The 24,779-nt window shown below is 35.1% G+C and overlaps 4 protein-coding genes across 5 annotated transcripts in view; 2 read left to right on the top strand and 2 right to left on the bottom strand.

Moving 5' to 3' along the window:
- Positions 1-13,469, top strand: part of LOC106167791 (3'-5' exoribonuclease HELZ2-like) — a 37,866-nt gene extending 24,397 nt beyond the window's left edge. Inside the window, exons 21-35 of the mRNA XM_086994127.1 lie at positions 4-101; positions 595-732; positions 1,144-1,287; positions 1,637-2,271; positions 2,644-2,868; positions 3,038-3,191; positions 3,563-3,730; positions 5,670-5,843; positions 6,440-6,541; positions 6,823-6,891; positions 7,672-8,252; positions 8,470-8,631; positions 8,972-9,148; positions 9,675-10,418; positions 10,711-13,469. Of these exons, the coding sequence (XP_086850253.1) occupies positions 4-101; positions 595-732; positions 1,144-1,287; positions 1,637-2,271; positions 2,644-2,868; positions 3,038-3,191; positions 3,563-3,730; positions 5,670-5,843; positions 6,440-6,541; positions 6,823-6,891; positions 7,672-8,252; positions 8,470-8,631; positions 8,972-9,148; positions 9,675-10,418; positions 10,711-11,061 (3,922 nt within the window). The 3' untranslated portion in view covers positions 11,062-13,469. The remainder of the gene's footprint in view (positions 1-3; positions 102-594; positions 733-1,143; positions 1,288-1,636; positions 2,272-2,643; positions 2,869-3,037; positions 3,192-3,562; positions 3,731-5,669; positions 5,844-6,439; positions 6,542-6,822; positions 6,892-7,671; positions 8,253-8,469; positions 8,632-8,971; positions 9,149-9,674; positions 10,419-10,710) is intronic.
- LOC106167802 (ketohexokinase) lies at positions 13,416-18,794 on the bottom strand. 2 transcript variants are annotated; one of them, XM_013546674.2, is made up of 7 exons: positions 18,525-18,794; positions 17,515-17,631; positions 16,983-17,117; positions 16,602-16,680; positions 15,699-15,819; positions 14,683-14,797; positions 13,416-14,339 (listed from the first exon to the last, which is right to left on the bottom strand). In XM_013546674.2, exons 1-7 carry the CDS (start codon positions 18,629-18,631, stop codon positions 14,081-14,083), a joined length of 933 nt encoding a protein of 310 aa, XP_013402128.2. In that variant the 5' UTR covers positions 18,632-18,794; the 3' UTR covers positions 13,416-14,080. The 2 variants fall into 2 exon arrangements, with proteins under 2 accessions (XP_013402128.2, XP_013402129.1); XM_013546675.2 differs by lacking the exon at positions 18,525-18,794 and adding an exon at positions 18,186-18,518.
- A 2-nt stretch (positions 18,795-18,796) lies between these two features.
- On the top strand, positions 18,797-22,208 carry LOC106167803 (activator of basal transcription 1). The gene is made up of 3 exons (XM_013546676.2): positions 18,797-19,186; positions 19,469-19,575; positions 20,107-22,208. The coding sequence occupies exons 1-3, from the start codon at positions 18,973-18,975 to the stop codon at positions 20,554-20,556; spliced, it is 771 nt and encodes a 256-aa protein (XP_013402130.2). The 5' UTR covers positions 18,797-18,972; the 3' UTR covers positions 20,557-22,208.
- On the bottom strand, positions 22,012-23,934 carry LOC106167793 (uncharacterized). Its single transcript, XM_086994171.1, has 4 exons — positions 23,915-23,934; positions 23,501-23,618; positions 22,822-22,927; positions 22,012-22,397 (listed from the first exon to the last, which is right to left on the bottom strand). The coding sequence occupies exons 1-4, from the start codon at positions 23,932-23,934 to the stop codon at positions 22,012-22,014; spliced, it is 630 nt and encodes a 209-aa protein (XP_086850297.1).
- Positions 23,935-24,779: the final 845 nt, after the last annotated feature.

Genomic DNA, 24,779 nt, shown 5'->3' with positions numbered 1-24,779 from the left:
AAGGAGGATGGAACATGCCATTGAGAATCTAGACAAGGCATCTACATTAGCAAAAGGCATTGCAACTGGAAACTTATCAGATATTGACAAAACTAGGGAAGGTATGTGATACAGGGTACAGTTGAGAGGGTTTGGGGCAAAACTATAATTTATCAAAAGTGTAAGTATGTGTTTTTTTTTTTTTTAATTTAATACAGGATATTATTTCTCTATATGATCTCCACTCAACAGAAATTTATCAAAGCAGACATTACTTGAAGTATTGTTATCAAAGAGGTGTACACTGTAAGTTAGGTGTAAATAAGAGCAAGAACCTAGCTGGAAAGAGTTTAATGAAATTTAAAGTTGTGGAGAAGTGAATTGCAGTGCAGACGCCAGTTTTTATGGTCTCATGCTGTTTGTTGATACTATTACCATACAGTTCAAATTAAATTATTTAAGGAATGGTAATTTGTTTCTTTGTGGAGTCAGAATCAGTACTAATATAAGGTTTTGAGATATTATTTCAGAATTTAAGGATTAAAAAAATTGCTTTGCTACCATGATGTCACAGATGTTCTCTCTTAAGCAAAAGCTTCAATTTATCTTTTACAGGGATTAAAGTGCCCAAAGAATTCATTGAAGACAGCCAGAAGAAACTAGAAAGATACATTGCAAAAATGAACTTTAGTCAGAAGAACGCTGTTACTGAAGCACTGAATTCTCCTTTTTCACTCATACAAGGGCCACCAGGTAAAAAATTTATCATGCTCATGCAGGGGTTTGTTTTGTTCGTCAAAATGAAGCTTATTGTGCGATTAAATGCCAAACCTACATTCGTCATATTTATGAATTTTAACATTTATTACTTGAAAGAATTATAAACATGGACACTTACTGTGACCAGAATTTTTTAACCCTTTTGGAAATGTGAGTTGCTATGAATAATTTATGTGAAACTAAGAATGTGTATTAGGGAAAGGTAGTACCCCCACTCAGTCAAAACCTTTTTACCAAGATCAAAATTACTTGCTGATGTAGGTGAAAACTTTTTTTACTAATTTTTTTTTTGTGACACATACAAGAAATCATGGAATATTCAGCCATTGTACTTTATTATAACTGTTTATTAAAAATGATATGGAGAACCCTGTCATTTTCTAGGAACTGGCAAAACCTGGACAGCACTTAACATGTTGTACATCTTGAATGAATGGAACAAACAAGGGTTGAACAATGCAGATCCTGACACTTCTCCAAAGATCTTGGTGTGTGGGCCATCTAACAAATCTTTGGACCATTTAGCATGTAGGTTACAGATTTCTTCACTTTGATAATTCTTCTGCAGAACATTGTCGAACAAAAAGCAGCTCATTTATTTTGACTTTAAAAGTTTTGTAAAACTTTTAACATGCACACATGCATGCACACCCAAACAGCCGAGCGTAAATTTTTGTTTTTTCATTTAAGTCTTTTTCCACCTCATTAACCATCAAAACCTGTCACAGGAATGGATCTATTTTTGTTAATTTAAATGCATAAATGCAATCTTTTATTTGAGTAACATTAATTTTGAAATTGTAGTGGACAATTTATTTATTTTCTGTTTTTCTTTTGTAATTTTGATTTTTTTAAATTTCTATAATATTATTTTTAGCTATGATGATGTATCATTTTAACCAGAAAGACAAGGAAAACATTTGTCCAAACTTTGTTCGTGTGTATAGTGATACAATTGTGTCCCAAGATTTTCCCGTTCCTACCCAACCTGTACACAGGAGATCATGGAAAAAAATGTCTACGAATGGAGATGAAGAGGATGACACTGAAATTGATGTTCACTGCATACCTCAGAGTCTTCACTACTTGATCAGGGAATGTTCAAACCGTTATAGCAAGAAGATCCTTCAATTTGATGAGATGTTCAAAACGGAACCTCTTCTTGTAACCCATGAAGATGTGACAAAATATAAAGCAACAGTGGCCAAGGCAGAACAGGAGGCTCTACAGCAAGCGGAGGTCATCCTCTGTACCTGCTCTGTCAGTGGTAGCCAGAAATTGACTGGTTTAAACTTCAGGCAGCTTATGATAGATGAAGCAGCAATGTGCATGGAACCAGAAACAATGGTGCCAATAGTTGCTTCAAATGCTTACCAAGTAATCCTTCTCGGAGACCATCGTCAGTTACGTCCAGTGGTTCCTCTGAAAGCAGCAAGTGATCTGGGTCTTGCCTTGTCATTGTTTGAAAGATACTCCTATAAGGCTATGATGCTTAAAACTCAGTACAGAATGGTAAGCTTAAGAATAGCTGTCAGTCTGCCACTTATTACTTTAATTGTGATGTTTTAGCTTGCTCTATAAAAGTGTCAATTAGAACAATGTCATCATTAGCTAGCTGCCAGACTGAAAGACTAAGGCTGTACTCCCAGAGCTTTTGGATCGATCAATCCCCGCGGGGAGTCTCACTTGATTACTGTCAGATAATCTGGCTTAAATGTCCGTCCCGCCTACTACAAGCTGTAAGGGGGTAATTAACTTTGTCCGCCCGGCTGACAGCTATTTAGCGTGAACCCCCATGGAGTTAGGTTGATCTAAAGTAGATCGATCTAATCTATAGAAATGGGGTCTAACCTTAATTTACTCTTTACATACTTTTGCTTTTAGCATGAAACCATATGCCAGTTTCCATCAGAGAAGTTTTATGGGGGAAAACTAGAGACAGATTCATCACTGAAAGGAAAGTCACCAGAGTTGGAAATTTGGTCAGGAAGGGACGAGCCCCAAGCTATTGTATTTTGCTGTACTGAAGGAAAGGAGACAACCCTGCCTGTTGCCACACGTGAAGGGAGTGAGAGATCTAAGAGCAACGAAGATGAAATGAAACATGTTGTAAGCTTCATTATGTGATAAATATCATCTGCTGTGTGAACTTAAAATGCTAAACATTCCACTTTTATTATACAGCTAGCCTGATTCATAATCATTTATTGTATGATTTCTTTCACTTTTAATTTGACAGATGCATTCCTACCAGTACATTGTTATCAATTGTTTTCAGGTGCGGATGTACAAAAATCTAGTCACAAAACACAACATTGAACCCTCCAATATTGTGGTCCTGTCCCAGTACAAAGCTCAGGTGTATGCTATAAAAAAAGAACTGGAAAAAATAATACCTTACCCAAATGTCAGCACTGTAGTAGGAGCACAGGGTATTTATACTGTTGATGCTTTACTGAAATTTTAATGATTGTTTTGAAAGCATAATAAGTGTTAGTGTTACTTACTTAATGTACATTGTGATTACTTAGTTCTTCAATAGATGGAGCGCATGACCACCAATATAAGTTTGAAGTATATATTTATTCTCAACAACATCATTTCTTCAACGTTCTTTATATGAATACCCATTTTGTTATCACTTGTTTTATTATTACTCATATAATATGTAATTGTTAAGCATATTATGTTAAATGCTCTTTTCATGAATACTCCACCTTTGCCTAGCTTGCAGCTGTAAAATACCATACATCTTTATGTAGAGAACGGAATCCAATGTAATTAAAATTTATTATCACTTTAGGTGGGGAGTGGGACTATGTACTCCTGAGCACAGTTCGTTCTCTCCCAGACTATGATATACTTGAGAGGCCAACTCTTGGATGGCGCAAAAAGAACCTTGGTTTTATCATAGACTCTAACCAGGTCAATGTGGCACTAACAAGAGCAAAGAAGGGACTCATTATTGTTGGTAAGGGCAACATTTAAGACAAGTCTGTATAGTCGGTGATTTCAGAATGGAGACCAGGTACTTTATCAAAAAAGTAGCTTTTTACCTCCCTCCTAGGTGACCCAACCTTTCTGACCAAAAGGGCAGTGCATTTGAACCACCTAACCCTCCCCCAACTCAACTATAGCTTCAAGATAATACACTTAAGGATGTAGATAACAGGGGTAGCTATCTTCTAAACCGGCCAAGATATACCAACATGTTACATATCAATAGAAAGCTTATTTCAACAGCTCTTCATTTCATATCCTTATTTTATTATGTAATCGTTACGTAATGAGATATAATGCTTAATAGGTGTGCTCAACATAATCTTTACACCTTAAAAACTAGAAGTCCACTACAAATGGACATGTGTAGACAGCTTGACTTGTGAGCCCTCATAGGGATCAACAAGAATGCGCCTCAAATTAGCGATATGTGTTAAATTAGCAGAGATATCAAAATAAACTTGGTTTCCAGTTCAACGAGACCCCCTAGCCTAACTAAAGTATGCCTAAGTTGAAAACGGAGCTGATGTTATGAAATCCCAGACACATACTTTCAGACAAACCTTAGATCTAATGAATGAATACCAGCTTTCATCGGTTGAGAGTTCTAATTTATTTTGACACTGGTCTAAATCGTTCTCTTGAAGCCATAAACTGAAGCGGAGAAATCAGCCTTTTAGTGCTCCCCGGAGATTCCAACGTTATATAATCAGTGAGCTGCATTGGCAAGCTGAGAAATTTAGTTATTTAAACTGGTTCAGCCCTCTACTCACTGCCTATGTAACTGTCACTATGTCTTTCATCCATTTTCAACATTATTATTGAACATTTTCAACCGGAGGCCCCCTCCATGCATTGACAGCAGCCACCATGTTAGTCGTGACCTCAGCCTTCTTCACCACGTGACACCTAGGGGGAGTGCCTTTGCCCATATACGTCTCATCTATATGTCTGCTTTTTAAAGCTTTAACAGATCATCAGAATTAAGTTCACTGATAAATTCAAAATGAAAAGTATTGTTTAGCAAGTGAAAGCGCGACGTTACTCACAGAATGTGAAAGGCTTAGCAGCAATCTAGTACGGGAAATATACAGCTGCACAGTGGAGCTGCCAATCAAACACATATATGGACAAGTGAAACCTACTTTAAAACTCAGACACGCTACCACAGGGGTAAATCAGCAATTAGGCTAAAATTACGTGTTTATTTGTAAACTTCCATTATTTTAAGATAGGCTGATATGTAGTTGATATTTCATCTATCTAATACTGACAAATTCAGAAAAACACCCAAATTTTGACAATTTACTGTTAATTACTACCTTAATAACTTGACATGTTGACCCCTAAAAATCTTGCTTGAAAATTCAACTTTAATATGTTTGTCAGCTTTTGTAAAATAAGCACTTTTAAAAAAGTTGGGTAGACATCGATATTTATAAAGATAACAACTGTTCATTTTGGCCAAACAATGGATTTTCCTAGGATAAAGGATAATTTTTCCATACGTACCAATGGTTAATGAATCCATTTCCACATTCAAAGTTAGTCCTTGTTTTTTTTCTAAAAAGTTTTTTTTTATAATATTCTCTTAAGTGATTATTACAGAGTGTAGACATCTATGGAGGTCACGTGACAACCACAAATTTCAGAATTTCTGCTTTAACTGATAAAATAAAATTTATTATATTTTAAAGAGTTGTTTACAATGTATTTATAGGCAAAAAGTAGCTGCTTTCATTAAGCATCTTACAGTGTAGTTTTGGTTGCAGTAATTTGTTGGGTGGTACTGGGTATATATTCCAGAATAAAGGGATGTTAAAGCTCCAGTATATGTCTGTAGGCATTTTTCAGACATGAGCTTTTACTGCGGAAACTAGGAATTCCATGTGAATGATATATTATTTCAGGAAATGACAATCTGCTTAAAGTTGACAAAGTATGGAAGTCACTGTTGGAATATTACCAGGAAAAGGGATGTGTTGTAAATGCTGAGGATTTTCTCCCTGAAGAGATAGAGATGCCTCTAATAGAAAGACCCAAGAGGAAAACACCTAAAGACCAATATGAAATGTTCGCAGATAGTAAGTAATGTCTATTTTGAATAAGAAATAAAAAATGATGTTTGCTTTCTTTTTAAGTTTAATACTTAAATTGATTTAAACAATCTTATAAGTCTTTTATTTATCTATTTTTATGCTGTTATTTTGTACAACTTTCAAATAAAATGTTTGAGGGTGTTTAGTTTTTAAATATTCATTTATTTATTTTTTTGTTAAATTGAATAAAAAATTTATTCATTCATGTCTGTTTCATTTTCCCCCAAACTGCTGTGAAATATAACAAGTAGGAAAGATGATCATGGCTCATCAAAAGCAAAAAACATCCTTTGATGTTTTATTATGTCCAATTTTGCCCACTTGCTTCTAAAGAAAGAAGGAAAGTTGCTTGACAGCTTTTTAAACAGTTCTTGAACTCATCTTAATGGCAATTTTCTATCTTTAAGAGGAATTTTCCATATTTTTGAACTAATCATTATTTTATCTCTTTGATGAATTACAATTACTATAAAATTAATTTTATAGCAATACCTGGTCTTTCCTTTTATGCATCCACACTGATAAATCAATAAAGTGATACTGCTAAATATTTTGCATCCATAAATGACTGTTTCTTGTAGGAAAGAAGTTCATTGCAGACCTTCCACCCAGATTTAGAAACCATGAAATGTTTAGAGATCATGTGAAACCTAAAATGAATTTAAATGAGGAAAATTATACAGGTAGGTAAGGTAAATATTACACATGACAGTCATTTCAACACACACAGACACCGAATATCAGTGGTATGAATAATTCTGACCAATTTGGCATAGGAAAGATATTTCATGTCAGCAAAACTAGTGAATAATTTTTGAAAATAAATAATTTGACGAAAAATCAAATACTAGCATGTGTTGATTGTAATTATCATTTTTTTGTTTATAAATTATTTATTTGCTCATTAGTTCATTGTTACTGATATGATTTTCAACAGATTTAACTGTAATTTCTTTGTATATAGATACTGAAGTGGCCAGTTTATCAACAAGCACAGGGACTATAAATAGTTCGCTGTCTTCTCAGAGTAGAGGTAAGAAATTCCATTTTGTAAACATTTATTCTACCTTGTACCTGTTTACATATGATAGTAAGTTAGAGATAAACATGCCAGAATGGGGGGGGGGGGGGGGAGCATTTGTCGTTTTTTTTTTTTTTTTTTTTTTTTTGTGAAACACTGCTCAACCCATCTCTGCACTTGTAATTTTCAAACAGAGTTCTTTGAAATTATTATTTTGATGGTTTAAAAAAATTAAATGAAAAAGTTGAAAAGGTAAATAAGGATCCTCAACTCATTCCCAATGAAACTACTGGTCTTCCGAGGACTCTCACTGAATGAAATCAGATTAACAGATGCATACGCTCTTGTTTCCAACTTAGACCACATTCCCAGAAATTAGATCGATCCACACTAGATTGACCTAACTCCCTGCTAAATAGCTGTCAGCCGAGCGGGCACGAAAGTTAATTACCCCCTTACAGCTTATAGTAGGCTGGACGGACATTTAAGCCGGATTATCTGACAGTAATCTAGTGAGACTCCCCATGGGGATAGATCGATCTAAAATCTGTTGGAATGCGCCCTTAGTCATATATGATTACCAACTTTTCTGTATTCTACTCAATGCCAGGAGGACGCGTTTTAATCTGCTAATCTGACTGCATTCAGCTAGAGTCCCCGTGGAGTTTTTACCAATCTACATGACCGATAGTTACAATGGCGATAATCCCAAGATATAGAAAAATGCGCCTCATTGTGGACATTTACATAGTATTACTTAGGATAGAGCTAATTCTTTGTTTTCCTTCTCAGGAACGAGCACTCCAGGAACACCTCCATGTTTTGACTATGAAAGCAACATAGCTGGTGAACTATACTATTACCAGTTCTGGGTGGATGAGCAGGGTGGTATTTTGACTCTCCCTGGAACAGGGGTTTCCTTGTATGTACCACCAGGAGCCTTAGAAAGCCAAACATTGATAACTCTGGGGATTACCAGAAGAGAACAAGACAAGCTCCCAGTTGGTCCTGATCAGGCACAAACATCCCCTGTGGTATTTTGTGAGCCCCATGGATTGATGTTTAAAAAGATGATCTTCTTAACCATCAGTCACTGCATTCCTGATGTACATGGACTAAATACCCAAAAAAACATCTGGAGCTCAGAAACGGGGTTTGATGAATGTTGTGACTGGAAACTGCTGAAGGACAATTATTTTTCTATGTTCCTACACAACAGGTGTATAATTGGCCTGCACCATTTTACCAAACACAGCACCTCATGCAACAAAAAGAAGATGCAGGTGCAAGCCTATGGGCAATTGTATGATGTAGAAAGACGAAAACTTAATCTAAATGTTCACTGCATAGCAGATCTGCCAGATGAAAGAGAGGTATATTCATAATTGCTTCATGTAATTGCTCAACATTTGGTCATATTTTAATGTTTTAACAGACATAGAATAAGAAATGAAGGATTATTTTTTTTAATACGTCATTTGTCACGTTAATGGAGTGCTACAGATCCAGTGTTGTACATTTAACAGCCTCTGCTGGCTCAGTTGTTTATCAGTCGCTTTTTACATTTTTTTGCATTTATTTTTCTTGCAGAAACTTGAAAAAGAAATGTCAAAATTGCAGTTCAAGTATCTTGACTATCGCTGTATCATTGTATACTTGTGTGAACATCACAAGGAATGTAGTGGACTTTGTCTGGAAATTGGTGAATTTGAAAACTGTTGGAAATTAACTAGAAAAGAAGATCATATTCAGGTAGTAAAGAACATAACTTCAGTGTTAAATTCTTTACTGTAGTGATCATTATTGTAGAAAATAACATAATTCTAATAATTTAAAGATCTTTTCAGTCTTCCATCCTGCAAATGTGTTAATGTAGAATTTCTGAAGTGGTATTACTGCCCAGTACTTTATAACTGCAGGACTTCTGAAGTTATTGATCTACAAGTGGAAACAGTTTGACAACTTGGTATTTGTACATTTGGAAATTCCACCACAAATTTGATAAGGGCTAAATGGTATGATAACAATAACTAGCTATTCTAGCTGTTATATATATGTGTGTGTGTGTGAATGAACTGTTTGCTGATTCCAGGAAGTCAGCTATTTGGATCTAGTTGAAGATATAGATACACGTGCAGTATTTCGTTTGGAGCCTGCTGACGGCCAGTGCCCCAGTGTCATTGAGTGTGAGATAAAGATATACAAAGCTCAACTGGAAAATGACGATAATACCTGTAAAAAAATAGTAATAACAAAGATGCTTAAAGAGGTAAATTGATAATGTATGAGCCCCCCTTTTTTTTATACAGGTACCTTTTACGGTAGATCTGCATGTATAATTGGTTACTCTTATAAGTACCACCAGCTTGATTCTTTTATAGCTTTTTCACATAGAATTGTATTTTTCAATTGTTCTGGTATATCTGTTTAGTGTTTCTCTTGCGCTGAATCTCCATGTCTCTAATTGACTTAACGAACCTAGAGATCAAATCGATACTAGTATAGTGTGGAAAATTAAATCACAAAAAATTGGGTATGCTTCAAAACTAGTCCATAGAAAATTTCAGCAAGATGTTGTGGAGTATCATAATTATTACCGATATATGTCTTAAATCAAGATATGAAATTAAATCACATATTGTTTGTATTTTTGGTGCTGCATGCACAATCTGTTATTTTGATCTAATCTGCGAATGGACTGAAGAGGTCTATATGTCCTTTCACTTTGAAAATTGGTCTCTTTTAATGCTATAATTTTCTTCAACTGTTGCATAATGCATTGAAATATTTTTCAGCTCCTTATGGCTGGTGATTCTTTAAAGGCACTGCCAAATGGTAATCATTCTGAATACAGAAATTTAGTTTCAAATCATAATGCCAAACGTGATGAAAATACACAAAGGAAAGAAGCTTTTGAACAGTCTTTGGAATATGGAGAAATGAATGGGAATTCAGAATTGCCATATGAAGGGCCAAGAAAACCACAAAATGAAGAAACAACAAGGAAAGAGCTGGAAGAATCCTTTACAAGAAGAGGAGATTCAGTGTCAGAACATATTAACTCCCATTATCAGTTGATGCCAAATGGGACATTGCAGACCGCAGTAAAATCACCAGATGTTCGACCAAAAGTCAGACAGGGAGAACATGATTCTAGGAGGGAATTGCCTTACACTGTAGAATTGGCAGAAAGTGTCTCTGGATCAGTCAATCCTGAAATCTCTTTGGAACAAAGCTTTGAGGGGTCACTAGTTCAGTATGGTGCAGCACACGGTCAACAATATGCAGCTCAGTCTGACAGCCAGTTCATTACATGTGAATTGTGGGATTCTTTAAGTGATGAATTTAAAAAGGTCAATGTTTGGGGAGGTATTTTGAAACATCTAAATGGTCCACCAAATTGTCCCATCCCCTATGTTGTCACCATGGAAGTCATATTCAATACGTTGTTAAAGGGAGATGTGAGACGCCTGTATCTCTTATGCATGGATTTATGCAATGAAGCTCTTCTTGAAGGAGACATCATCAACCAAGTGAAGGTAATTAGTTGAATTATTCCCCATTGAGTTTGCATGAAAATATAATGACTTATCAATGTTTGCACTGTATTATATTCTTCTTGTAATTTATCATGATAAAACATAATGGATTTTTTTAGATGTATTTAAGAAAAGCACATTGGGTAATTCTTCAGGGGAATGATTTGATGGCACAAAACGGGGAATCATTGCCACATATGAAAAACAAATGCATGTCAATGGCTTTATTGATTTATACCAACCATTAATGATTTTTAAATTATGACAAAGTTATTTAAATTTTCCTTTTTAGGAAGCATGCCGATATAAGCTTGAGAAGTTGAAAATTATAAGTAGTTTTCGTTATTTGATTTGTACAATGAACCCAGAAATGATGAGGAACCATTTGGTGGCCGCTGGGATGATAGAACATTATGAAGAAGATCAATTTAATGGGCCAATGACTGAGGCAAACAGGAAACTGTTAAATGTTATTTTGAAGGCAGAAATGGACAAACGTCCATATTCTACTTTACGTAAAGCACTACTAGATGAAAACCTTTCTGATTGTGCAAATAAACTGAAAGTGAGAGAAGCTGAACTACATCAATTTTTTTATCCGCATTCACCACAGCACATTCTAAGAGTGGGTTCCCATGCCTAGAGATCGATCTAACTCCCATGGGAGTCTCACTAAATTGCTATCAAATAACCGGTTTAAATGTCTGTCACGCCTACCCAATCAGCTAGGGGATAAAGATAACTATCCCCAAACAGCTTTACTAGGCATGACAGACATTTAAGCTGGTCAAGTTGACAAAAATTTAGTGAGACTCCCCAGGGAGATAGATCGATCCAAATATCTGTGGGAATGGTCCCTAACTATTGAACTCCTGCAGTGGATTTGCAACCATAACAGTAGACCAATGGACAAGAGGAGACTAAGATGTTTTTATGTTAAGAATTGTCAGAACCAAAACAATTATGTAACAAACCTTGATACATTTTGTCAAATATAAATGATTAGGGCTTGCAAGATTTGTATCATCTCAAGAACATTGCTTAATTATTGCACTAGTCTTATAACTCAGTTCAAATTTTATGTAATTTTTTTTTTTTAATGTCTTATGCATACATTAATTTTTTTTTAATTTTACAAATTTTACAGCAGAACAGACCATTATTTATTATTTCTACTTCATAAATGTTTATATAGATGTACTCTTGTAGTTTTATAATTATAGTTTCCTTGATATTTTTTATACTGTCCACGTTTTCAATCAAACTTGCTATGTTATTGTTTAAATTTATAAGTATGATTTTGTATCTGTTTTTATCTATTTACAATTTAAAACCATATCACATATTTTTAAAAAATGTCTCAATTAGGTGACTTAATAGAAAAATTACTTATTTCAAAGTTTAATAACTTCAGCAGTTTTGGAGGTATTGCAATTAATTTTAAATATTTTAGATAAATTGTTTTTTTATAAATGCTGGAAATTTCATGACTCTACCCTTTTTAGTTTTGGCATGTCAAAAAAAAAAAAAAATTAAATCTTCAGTCAAAAAATGCTGTGTCAGCCTATGTGACTTCTGATAGGTGCCGGTGTGTTTTTGATTAATTGATAACATGAAAACTTTTTCTACTTAAAGACTAGAAATTTTCAGGGTCGACCAATAACAATGCATCAAAAAGAGCACAATTTAAATTCAAAAGTTTGTGAGTTGTTGAAGTTATAGAACAATATATCTGATGGCTAAAAAAACTTATTTTAACGTTTTAAATTGTGTAGTTTTCAGAGTAGACACACCCTGAGCTTCAGAGATAACTTGACACTAACCTCTTCACTATAGCCTATCTCCATCGTGTCAAGTTATCTCTGAAGCTCAGGGTGAGTAGACATGGCTTGTAATTCAAATTATGTTAATACTAAATTTGATCTGAAATATGGCTTAAAATTTTGCAGTTTATTAGAAGTGTTTCACACCTAGTGCATCCACTCATTTCAGATTTAAAAGAAAACGTATTTATTATGAAATCTTGTTGAACACCAGAAAACTCACATAAAATTTGCAGGTTTCTGATTACCACATTAGACTATATGCCTATTAATTAAGGGCACTTTCCACCTCCCAACAATACAAAACGAAAACTTGAATAAAAATTTTAAGTTCCAATGGCAGTTAATAGGGCTCTTGCATTTTGGTTCCATTATTTTTCAACATTTTTGCAATACCCTGCAAACCAACATCAAAGTATTGCCAAGACTAATAAATGGAGGTGAAAATATAACCGTCTTGATATAATATTGGTAATTAAAAATATATATATACATAACATGAGCAAGTCTTTGGTATAATGACTGTAATATATCTGACTTCTGTGACTTGAACAAATAATCAAAATGAAGACAGATAAGATGATGAAACGAAACGTTTTTTTACTCATAAAGTATTTTTTTTACTCGGGGACTTTATGGAACAAATAATCAAAATGAAGACTGAAAATCCTGAAACTGGGTATTTTTATATAATGGTATAATTGGTGTTATTTGATTATATTAGCATTTCAATGCTTCATTGTGTATGATATTGCGTAGAATTATTTTTTCAATCATGCAACAAATCTCCGCCTCTCACATGCCTCCCCCTACGTCGTCCCTGCAGGGGCACACTAATTAAATCTCGGCTCAATTCAACCGGGACAACACATGGGGAGGCGTTTGAGAGGCGGAGAGATCATTAGAGGATTAGGGGGTTTCCCTTTCATGTAGGTCCGCCATATTTAGGTCGCGGCCTTATTAGACCTTGACTCTTCTAGATGTGAATGCACCCTAAGATTTAATTTCATATGGAAAATTTATGGATTTTGATTTACATTTAAGCACCACTTTAATACAGGAATGTTTTTATATAATCTTGGTATTTGTGTAGTAATCAGATGTGAAGTGATGAGTTGTACTACAAATTATCAGAACAGTATGTAAAGACTACATTTGTAATAACGACACAGAATTACAAGGTCTATTTGTTTTATTTTAATAAAATTCAAGAAAATGGCAGCCAAAATTTTCAACATAAAATTTGCCATTCTTATTGCAGACAGGAAAAGAAAACCTTGCCATGAAATAAAATTTGGTAGTTTTCTGATTACCACCAAATGTCTAAATTAAAGACACCCCCTCCAAAAAATAAAATAGTTAAAATAAGATATTCAGATAATATGGCACTTAATCGAGGTCTTAATTAAAAGCAGTAATGATATCAATGTTATTTAATTCACCTGCAAATTAGTATCAGTGTATTGCTAAGATGACACGCACACGCACACACACACACTACATATATATATATATATATACGTGTGACAAGTGCTTGGTATAATGAGTGTAAAATATCTGGATAGTAACACAAGGATTGTCAGCTCACATTTAAGCAAAAGAACTAATTTCCCTTTTTCCTCTGTCATTTTTTTTTTACCAATCCTTTACTTGTATTGACTGAAGTTACTGACCTAGTGGCATCTGGCAGTTCTTTCGCTGTTGAACTTTTTTTTTTTAAATCAAAACCATTTAAAATCATTTTTCTTACCTTGGTTGAAGTTTTTATTCTTTAAACAACAGCTTTGTTTTCTTTTCTTCTCAATTTTTTAAAGTAATAACACTCCAACTGTCACTTGGTCAAAGAGGAAAACCTTTCAGACCTTCAAATCCACGAAATCCACACTTTTTTCCAGCAACTAGGCACCCAAATGACACAGCTTCTTGTAACATTTTCCCCCTACTCAGGGCAAATATGACGCCAGCGTTGAATGAGTCGCCAGCACCTAGAGTGTCTACCACACCGCCCTCTGGTGGAAAAATTGGAGATGCCACTATTGGTCCATGTTTAGGTTTGGCACAAGCGCCACTCTCCCCCCAGGCACAAATTATCACTGAGCTGATGAACAAGAAAAAATAACCAATTAATTTACAAAATCAATTTAACTTAGGTAATTTAGCAAATTTATACTTGAAAATGAATGAATTGTAGGGTAATCTATGAAATCAAAAAACAAGTCCCCCTCCCAAACACGTACACACAAATAATAACAAGAGTATGGTTAATGAATGAAATAAGGTGAATCCATATAAGATTAATTGCACATTCTGTCACTTAAATTTGGAAAGGGGTTGGATTTGAGGGGTGGAGGAGAGAGAGGTTGGAAGAGAGGGGTTGGGGGTGAGGAGAGGGTTGAACACGTTGGAGGAAGGAGATGTAGTGGAGAGGCCTTGTGTTGTACCTGTCTCTTATTTTTGTGCCCAATCCCTCCACAGTGTCTTCTTTACACTGGTAACCATGAATCTGAGCATGCTCCTTGCTCACAAATACATAATCTGCTTTATCTAAGAGAGGTACTGAAACATTGGAAGAAAATAAAATAGTTAATTTAAACATGTACAAAATTAGAGGCATCACAAATAACACACTGAATCCATCGTTATCATATGTCATGTTGTAAAACACAGAGTGCATTGCTACCATGTCACATCTAACACACTGAATGTATTGCTACCATATGCCACATCTAATACACTGAATACATTGCTGTCATATGTCACATCTAACACACTGAATGTATTGCTACCATGTCACATCTAACACACTGAATGCATTGCTTCCATGTCACATCTAACACACTGAATGTATTGCTACCATGTCACATCTAACACACTGAATGTATTGCTACCATATGCCACATCTAATACACTGAATACATTGCTATCATATGTCACATCTAACACACTGAATGTATTGCTACCATGTCACATCTAACACACTGAATGCATTGCTACCATGTCACATCTAACACACTGAATGCATTGCTACCATGTCACATCTAACACACTGATTGCATTGCTATCATATGCCACATCTAACACACTGATTGCATTGCTATCATATGCCACATCTAACACACTGAATGTATTGCTATCATGTCACATCTAACACACTGAATGTATTGCTATCATGTCACATCTAACACACTGAATGTATTGCTATCATGTCACATCTAACACAATGTATAGATGTTCTCTGTATGTCAAAACTTCTAACACACTGCCTGCCAATAAGTGTCATATTTAACAAAATGCCTGTCTTATCTGTCACATAATTTTTCACTAGCTGTTGAAGATTAACAGGCTAAATTAATGTCACCAATTTCTATCCTGCTCTTCTCCTGTCCAAAAATTGCCATATTTATGGAAAACTTATTTAATTTCCTGTTTAAGACAAACAAATCCAGAATTGTCTCACCTATTTCCATCCTGGTCTTCTCTAGCTCCACTGAAGTAATTATTTTCTCATCTGGATGTGCCTTATTATGGCTGTCTATGGCTTGAAGCATACTAGAAATATCTGGGACATTGGGGCGACCCTGGGTAGGAAGGAGGCACATCAGACTTGCGTAAATTGTAGTAATTCTTGGAAATATTGTGGGAAGGCGATTCTCTGTTGATGAATTTTTTTTTCAATTTGAAAATTCAGTAAAACTTGAAAATGGCCCTCTCGATACTTTTGAAAGGTTCATCACCTAATATGGCCATGTAAGACTCATGCAATTAAAAATATTAATCAATATTTAAATGATGAAATTTTCAAGTTTTTACCATAACCACACTCTATTTACAAAGTCTGACATGAGCAGAGTAGAGTCCTTCCATAACAGGTGTCTCCGCAGGATCTGCCGCATATTCTGGCCAAATAAGATCTCCAATCATGACCTGTACATACTGACAGGGAGCCAGAGTATTGTAGGGCAGATCAAGCGACGGCGATTTAAATGGCTCGGCCATGTACTTAGGATGGACGAGAACAGAGTACCAAAGGTAGCTCTGAGATGGACACCACCCGGAAAAAGAAAGAGAGGAAGGCCCAAGACCACCTGGCGCCGAACAATAATGGCAGAGCTGAGGGAGGGGGACCTTACATGGGGACAGGCCCAGCACGTAGCCAGAGACAGGGCCAAATGGAAAGAAGTGACTGTGGCCTTATGTCCCACGCGGGACGAAGAGCAATGATGATGATGATGACACTCTATTAAAGTTTATATATCACCATGTAATAAATACAAACAAACTATTAATGACTTTTTACTGAATAATAAATAATCTGATGAAAAGAAAAACTATTTTATTTCTTTTCTATTCAAAGTTTTACCTCAAAATGGACCCACTGGTATTTTTGCTTTTTAAGATCAATCTTCTGGAAGTCTTTGTAGGAAAACTCAGGCAAGCTCCTAGAAGGTAAAATACCATTATTCAAGCAAAAAAATTTGAAAAAAAATTTTTTTTTTGAAAAAAATATGCAAATTGCACAAAACAGTCAGGCGTAAGGCAAATAAATTGTTGGCAAATCCCCACCACCACTAAACCTGTCTGTATAGTATGCCATGAATTCCTATGGTAATGACTCGGTGTTTTCAATGGACAAAAATTATCAAACTTTCAGATACATAATTTTATAATCACAAAACTATATTTCTATAAAGCATTTCTGTGGTGCTTTTACTGCATAGAAAAGATTGAGTAATTACTGTACTTGTTGCTGTGTAGGATGGTTCTTGATCCATTTTGTACATTGATAATGCAGTTAGACACTGGAGCGGTGCAGTCGTCCAGGTAGACACAGTTCTCAATGTTTACAGCATATTTGGCAAAATCTTCTTTTAAAAACCTAAAAAAAAGGAAAAAATAAAAGCATTAATTGATGATCTCCTGATATCTCTGTTCTTTATTTTTGACAGAAAATTTTCATTTGTAAATGAATTGTTCTGTTCAGCTAGAGATAAATTTGAAATCAGAATCCAAAATTGCAGTAGTCTGCTTTAGCCTATGCTTTCACTCAGTTCAGCATAATTAACTTTACACAAATGCTTTGCTAAACAAATTTTAATTCTACTACGGCTAGCTTCCAACAGCTGCAAAATACTTTTACTCAAACTTTATTCCCGTATTCCTGACTTTGTTGTGTGTTTGTGTGTCTGAGAGAGAGAGAGAGAGAGAGAGAGAGAGAGAGAGAGAGGGAGAAAGAGAGAGAGAACCGAGAGAAACAAGGATTATAATCAACTTACTCTTTCTCCCTAGTATTAGCTATGGTGCAGAGACATTCAGTCCTGGCTCCTAACAGAGCTAACACAGTGCTGGTGTTGGATGCATTACCCCCTCTCTGCCAGTACATATCAATACATCTGAAATAATATATATAACCATATTGTATTTATCATATTTATTGATTAACAACAATCCTACATTAATCCCACAACCTGAGATCCTGCACTCAGGCCCTGATAATAATGCTGGCTAAGTGAGCATGTGTCTATCTTTAACATATCGATAAAAATTAGATTAGGATATAATGCCAAATTATGGTCTTGCTAAGTTCATGATTTCCAGGTTGCATTTCCCCCTTTACTAAGTTGGGCATAAATTAAAATACAAACCAAGTTACTAAACTAATTATAAAGGAAAATATATATTCAAAACTGGATTTTATACTACAGTGTATATTGTATGTTTTGTCCAATCTCTGTTTTTTTAAACAAAATTATTTATTTGTATAAACTGACAATGACTCAAGAAATTTCCTGTAATGAGACATGTGCTTTAATTGTCTATACTTGTACATGTAAAGACGTGCTTTTAATGTCTATAAACTACATGTAGCGTATCAAATATATGCACTGCAGTGTACTGCTAATTAATTAACCAACACCATACTAAAAAGAATGTTTTTCTATTCTACCTATTGCCAGTGTCTTCCTTGGGAAAGTGTGGAAGGTAACACAGGAGGTCTAGACAAGTCAATCCTACACACAGGACACTTGGTGGTTGCTGAGAAGGCGAGGTCAAACTTGAGCTCATGATTTACTATTACAGGGTAGTTCTTGTATACTGGTTGTGGAAAAATATATGTACAGTTTACCCCACTTGCTTTCACCTGTCAAATGCGCCACTTGTAAAATGCATAACAAGCATGACATGGATAATATCGTCAAGGATCGGGGTTTTCTGGATCAAAAAGTTCTCATTTTGACCTTTATCGCTGAAATTGCCGGGCCTGCAAATACTACGTACTACTGACCTTTGATCCGAATCTTCTAGGGGGAATCCCTTGCAAAGAGTGATAAAATCGCAACACGTCAGTCCGCAACAAGCTATGGGACGCTGGTTGAGGGGATGATCATCCATTTTAAGAGGAAAAGATTTGTTTTACCAGGACTAAATAACTCGTTACATAGGAAATCATGCGTTTTGCATAAGTACCCGTATAGACAAAAAAAGCATGCAGCAGTCGACGTGTAAACATTCATCCTCCATTTTGAACAGTCACATGATGTATGATCTGAACTAGTTGCTTCATTTAATGCTATCAACAGAATCAATTAAGGCATGATTGTTTTGATTTATTTTTACAGGTATAAGTAACTCGCAAGGAAATTATTGTGGCATTTCAATTCCTAGAACCAGCAGAAAAAAGCAGCAAAACTTCTACATCTCGCACAAGTAACTCGAGATCTCGTTTAGTAAACATGGACGACACGTGCGACGATCCAGAATTACTCCTAAATGAGCAAGTGGATGAACAAGTGGAAAACAAATTGAAACTGGCTAAATTGGAGAAGAAAGAACGAGAGGCTGGAATTATCTACTTTAGCAGAATACCACCGTACATGAGTGTGAAGAAAGTGCGACAAATTTTCGAACAGTTTGGGGAAATTGGACGGATTTTCTTACAACCAGACCGTAAGAATCTCACTGCATTTTGCCTCAAGGTTTACTTGTCTCTTAATCTTACTCGTTGCAATTAAAAAAGAGGTGTTTTTAAACTTTGACATAAGTTTTTAAGGAGATATTTATGGTTTGGTAATTGATTGAAATACAGTCATATTTCATGATGCTTTTGTTATTGCAGTCAAGGAGTTTCTGTTTAAACTCCTTGTTGCAGTCTGTTTGATATATAAATATCTGAAATTCATTTTAGGAAGTCATAGATTTATATGCACAGGCTTTTGTTTTGTTTTCCAGAGAGAACCCCAAAAGGCAAAAAGGCCAGATTATTTACCGAGGGATGGCTGGAGTTTGCAGACAAAAGGATTGCAAAGAGAGTTGCACTTTCTCTTAACAACACACAGGTAAAGCCCCTTCCACACATGTCACATACTTGTCCTTGGGACAAAGCTTTTCCCAGCGAACCATCGCATAAGGCAAATAGCAATATCACATAGAGGCTACAATGTATTATATGGAACAAGTATGGGCGAGTTATGGAATTGAGATTCTTGCGCTCGGTTGCAATGTGTGATGCATGTGAGTTATGGGGCCCAGCTGTCATTTGGACGGCCGCCAGCATCACCAGTTGACCTCTATTTTCAAAAACGGACAGATTTTTTGGAAATATGGTGGCTTTAGGCGTACTTGTACTCCCTGAAATTTTGTAGGAAATTATAGGTGGTAATATTGGACAGCCTGTACCCCCTATCCTGGGAAAATTCCTGCCTTGGGTAATAATGACTCACCTGTGTTAGAGTACCTGACGCCTGTTCTTGATATAAACTGGCTTATTTTAGCAATTTATTTAAAATGAATATATTTGAATTAGTCCTATGGTTATTAAACTGCAAATCTTTTAAAATTAGGCCATTGAAAGGCTTTACTAATTTCAGATTGGTGGAAAAAGAAGATCAAGGTGGCATGATGAAATATGGAACATTAAATATCTTCCCAAATTCAAGTGGGTTCATCTGAATGAAAGATTGGCTTATGAAAAGGAGGTTCACAGGCAGAGGATGAGGACAGAGATTGCACAAGTGAAAAAGGAGGCCAACTTTTACGTGCAGAATGTTGAAAAGGGTGACAAATTTAAACGCCTGGAAAAAGCACAGAAGATGAAAGGACAGGTGAGGAAGTGGGAATTCACTCAAAAAGACACAGAGGACGAAATCCTTTCCAAGAAATCAAAACTCGAGACCAGCGAGGGCCAACTGAAAGGTCCAGTTGCTTTAAGACAGAAAAAGAAAGAAAGGAAACTCAAAGGGGACCCAAAGAAAAAAGCTGGATTGAATAAGTCTTTCTTAGCCAGTATATTTTCTGGAGGTGGAATGTCAGATACTTAAATTAGAAATGTGGATTATTTTATTATTATTATTAATAATAATAATTATATAAACCAGACACTTGGGAGATTAAATTTGTGAAAAGCCAATTCATGAATAGTAATTAAACAATTTGATACACATCAAACCAAATGATGGCTTTGGTTATTTATTCAGAAATCCAATAATTGAACAAAACAGGAAAGCAAAGAACAGTTAAACAACAAAGAATACATTAACCACTTGAATTTCAAACTTCTGAAAAATGAGCTTGATTCTTGACAGGAGGTATATTTTAGGGAATGGCTTAAAAAGTCAAACCTCATTAAAAGATAAAACCACTGGAACAACTTAGATGTATGGAACAAAGATGTAACTGTATGTAACTAAGAACAAAGACCTGAAACAAGTGCACACTTGAAAATATTAAGATTGACTTCTTTTTTTTATTTTAAACAGTGTCAGAACAAAAAGAGCTACTTGAACGTATCTACAAGAACGTATCTACAAGAAGTCTTTTGAAAGAGAAAACCCTTACACTGCCTCTGATAACCCCCATATGTGAGAATCGTATTGCAAACTGGGTTAATTTTGTAGATTTAATATCCTACAAAAAGAAAAATCCCTGTCTATCATTTCCATCAACATCTTAACAGTATAGCCTCATGGTACAAATATATATAACTGATTTCTACTGATTTATAGTGATTGTAGTTGTAGGCTGAGAAAATATTAGGAAGGCATATAAATTAACAGCACCTGGGAGCATTCCTCAATGATAGGTGAAAATGTCAGTTTCAGTCCATTAAATCTGGGGATAATTTGCTGCAGAACCCCTTTACTGTCACTGGACATGAATTGACATAAGAGAAAATATAGTCAAACACCTTCACTGGATTGCAATCTTAGTGTTAAAACACTTGTTTCAAGTAAATAGCTTTTCAGAACTAATATTTTGATTGTTAGCCTCCTACACAGCAGACCTTACCTGACCTTCCATTTGTTTGTAATTGGTGTACAACAAAAGGAACAGAAGAAATCCACAAGCTGATTACATTCCAAGCCTCCAAATTTGTATATGTATGCATCCATATGCTCTGGTGTTAGGACAGCTAAATAGATTTTTGACAGCCTTAATTGCATTTTAATTGCATCTATCAATGATTCAGTAATACTTTAAACCATGATGATCCTAATCATGATATTTAAGATCATCTAAATCATGATAATGAAGGTTATTTAAACCAGCTTACTCATCTGTACTTATAAAAGTCCAGTGTCCATCAATTATGACCAGTGGTCAAAGTATGCCAACTTTTTAACTTGACACTTTTCTGTAAGTTTGCAAAAAAATCAGTATAAACATGACTCATCTTTTTTTCTCACAATGGCAGAAAAAAGAAAACTGACAGTGGCTCTATCTTATTTGTTCCTGCCATAGTGGTGAACAGGAATAGCAGGTTTGAGTTTCATAGCTCATGTATCTGGATACTGGTAAACCCTTTCAAATGGCCCTTCATCAAGGCCTAATTGAGTCAGTTGAGGTCCACCCGTTGATTCCTCCCTAGTCTCTCCTGAGTTACTTTGGTTCAACGCCTCCTTTTCTTTCACTCTCTGCTTCCTCTCCTTCTGTCTCTCATTTTTCCACCAAATTTTGAGTTTATCGAGTGTGACCTTTGGCCTTTCTTGCCTTACATGACCTCTGTTCAGCTCATTAACATAATGTATGAGTAGAGGTTCGCTGGGGGTCTTTGTCTTCTGGAACCAGCCTCTCAGTAGGGGGAGCTCATACTTTGGGTGAAAGGTGAGTCGTGATGATGGTGTGACATTTCCTCCTTTTTCTGGACTTGCAAAAGATTTTACTGCAAGTTGTAAGTAAAAATAACAACAAGTACAATACAATCCCCACATATATTTTCAGTCTTGATTTCACTGAGTGTCTTATTTACAAATACGGTGATAATTTACAAGGAAATAAGTAACTTGTGGTTCATCTGACCATATTTAAGGTGAGCATGTAATGCCTAGGCGAATTGCCACCTTCAATTATACTGCAACAATATTTAACCTTCTTGAGAATAAAGATGTTAAAAAAATGTTTTTGAAGCAGTTACTTTTAACATTTTTCTATTGCAGACCCTACCAGCTGATTTTATTTTATTTTATTTTTTTTAAATAAATAGAAATTAGAACAAGTTCATTTTATCAATGTTAATTCCTTACAAGTGTTTACAATTGAAAATCAGTTTAGGAAATCAATAAAAAGCTTAAAATTTAGGTCTTTACCTCTCTCCTCAGTCTTGTACTTGATATACCACTCCCCAAACTCCTTACAGGTCTCGGAGGTGATTATTGCCTTGTATTTGTCATTTGCTATGTTGCTGATCATGGACTGAAATGGAGAGAACCGTCTTATTTATATGTGGAACACACTGGATGGAGTTTACAAACACATACTTTTTTCAGTTTACTAGGGTCACTTAAAGTTACCCTGAGCTACACAGGAATAATATTGAAACTTTCATTATCAGCATGCCTCCATCATTTCCCTTTAATGCTGACAGTGAATGTTAGTTTTCATTTTAACTCAGAGTTTAAATAAAAATAACAAATATATCTAATAATTTAAAGATGTGGATGAATGATTGAGGATGAGTTCCAAAGCATGCAATTAATTATCAAAGTCACATGTCTTAGAAGTATTTTTGTAAAAAAACCTTCTTATTCCTGTCAGCTATGGAATTCATACAAGAATCACTTTTCTGAAAATAGTCATCATAATCTTTCCCTTTTGTTCGCATCCACTTCATTTGCAAACAAAAACAATGTCAAACTATAAATTTTAACATGTATGATGTATCCTCCACAAGAAGATCCGATATGGCATTTTTACACTTGGGGAGGACTGATTTAATCACACAGGATTTGAATCCATTTCTTTCCTTTTATTTTATTATTATTTTACCTGTGAGAGCCCTGAGAGTTTGGCCAGAGTTGGCTGGTTCATCTCCTTCAGTAAGTCGAGCACCATCCTCTTCACCAGCTGGCTTGTCCACACTGCTCTGGAGGAGAGAGGGGAACCCCTGCAGATAATAAATAAATACATAAACAGATGGATAAAGAAAGAAAGAAAGAAACAAATGAATAAAAAAATAAATAAATGAATAAATGAATGAATATAGAAAAAAGAAAGAAAGAAAGAATACGTAAATAAACAGGTATGATGGATGAATGAATGAATAAACAGATAGGTGGATGGATGAATAAAAGAATGAATGAATAAATGAATAAATAATAATAATAATATATGTAAAACAATTATCCATAAAAGCATAATCACACTGTCCAATGCTTCTTTATAGGCTTTCAACCTATTTACAATTCCCCAATTGGTGACATCATTACCATGAATAAAAAGTTACATAAAACCATTTCAGTGCCCCCCTCTCACCAGAGAAAATTCACTGATAATCAAACGTCAGATCAACATTTTTACTTGCTTGGGTTAATTAGAATATAAATCTTAAGCATCCAGGCAATATTTTTCACTTCTTTTTTATAAAATTTTCTGCTTTTTCTTTACAAATGTTGATACTTTTGTTGCACTGTGAGACTGTGTTTGACATGAAAAAAAATATTGCATGTTAAACAAAATGCTTGGCACTTGTAATGAGGAGTTAATATATATATAAGAATAATGTAGTCCAGAAACATCGAATGTCTTCGGTATGTGAGTAGTTTGTCAAAAACTGGGCAGTAATGGAATATGGACTGGTCCTTTATACAGAGGAAAAACTTTTCATAAGTTAAATTCACCAGACTCTTGTCTGCATTGGGAGAGTGAATCAAAAATTAATGACAAGCCACAGGGCTTTCAGGTACATTTTGGCAATATGGCAGATGATGAACATTCCAGAATTGTGTGGATCATGATAGTCTGTGACTGAGCAACTTCAAATTATGCCCTTACTGTAGGACAATTAATTTTTTTTAATATAACTTCCTATTGGTCACTGCTTCCTGTGTTCACTGCAATATACTTTTTAAATATCCACTGTTGGATACTGCTTCTATATGCTCAGCACTTTATCATAAAATACAGGTTATCAACTTAATTTGAAATTGGTTTGGATATTGAATCTGTTTTAAGTGTTGTATATGGACACCTGATTCAAGGCCCACTCTACCTCTGTGCTCTGTATTATCAGGGTGGACATGATCATGACATGCTGGGGTCATCAATT

This window comes from Lingula anatina, chromosome 8 (assembly GCF_051362555.1).
Source record: "Lingula anatina isolate TDL-2025a chromosome 8, LinAna3.0, whole genome shotgun sequence".
Classification (NCBI taxonomy): Eukaryota; Metazoa; Brachiopoda; class Lingulata; order Lingulida; family Lingulidae; genus Lingula; species Lingula anatina.
This window is presented reverse-complemented; position numbering and strand designations above follow the sequence as displayed.

Excerpts from the sequence above, each read along its gene's own strand:
- LOC106167802 (XM_013546675.2), bottom strand. The coding sequence starts at position 18,304 with ATGAGCTCAAGTTTGACCTCGCCTTCTCAGCAACCACCAAGTGTCCTG. Across the intron at positions 17,632-18,185 it reads AAGGAAGACACTGGCAATAG|ATGTATTGATATGTACTGGC; the intron begins GTAGAATAGAAA and ends ATATTATTTCAG. Across the intron at positions 16,681-16,982 it reads ACCATCCTACACAGCAACAA|GAGCTTGCCTGAGTTTTCCT; the intron begins GTACAGTAATTA and ends TTTACCTTCTAG.
- LOC106167803 (XM_013546676.2), top strand. The coding sequence starts at position 18,973 with ATGGACGACACGTGCGACGATCCAGAATTACTCCTAAATGAGCAAGTG. Across the intron at positions 19,187-19,468 it reads GATTTTCTTACAACCAGACC|AGAGAACCCCAAAAGGCAAA; the intron begins GTAAGAATCTCA and ends TTTGTTTTCCAG. Across the intron at positions 19,576-20,106 it reads TTTCTCTTAACAACACACAG|ATTGGTGGAAAAAGAAGATC; the intron begins GTAAAGCCCCTT and ends TACTAATTTCAG.
- LOC106167793 (XM_086994171.1), bottom strand. The coding sequence starts at position 23,934 with ATGTCACCAATTGGGGAATT. Across the intron at positions 23,619-23,914 it reads ATGTCACCAATTGGGGAATT|GGGTTCCCCTCTCTCCTCCA; the intron begins GTAAATAGGTTG and ends TATTATCTGCAG. Across the intron at positions 22,928-23,500 it reads AACTCTCAGGGCTCTCACAG|TCCATGATCAGCAACATAGC; the intron begins GTAAAATAATAA and ends TCTCCATTTCAG.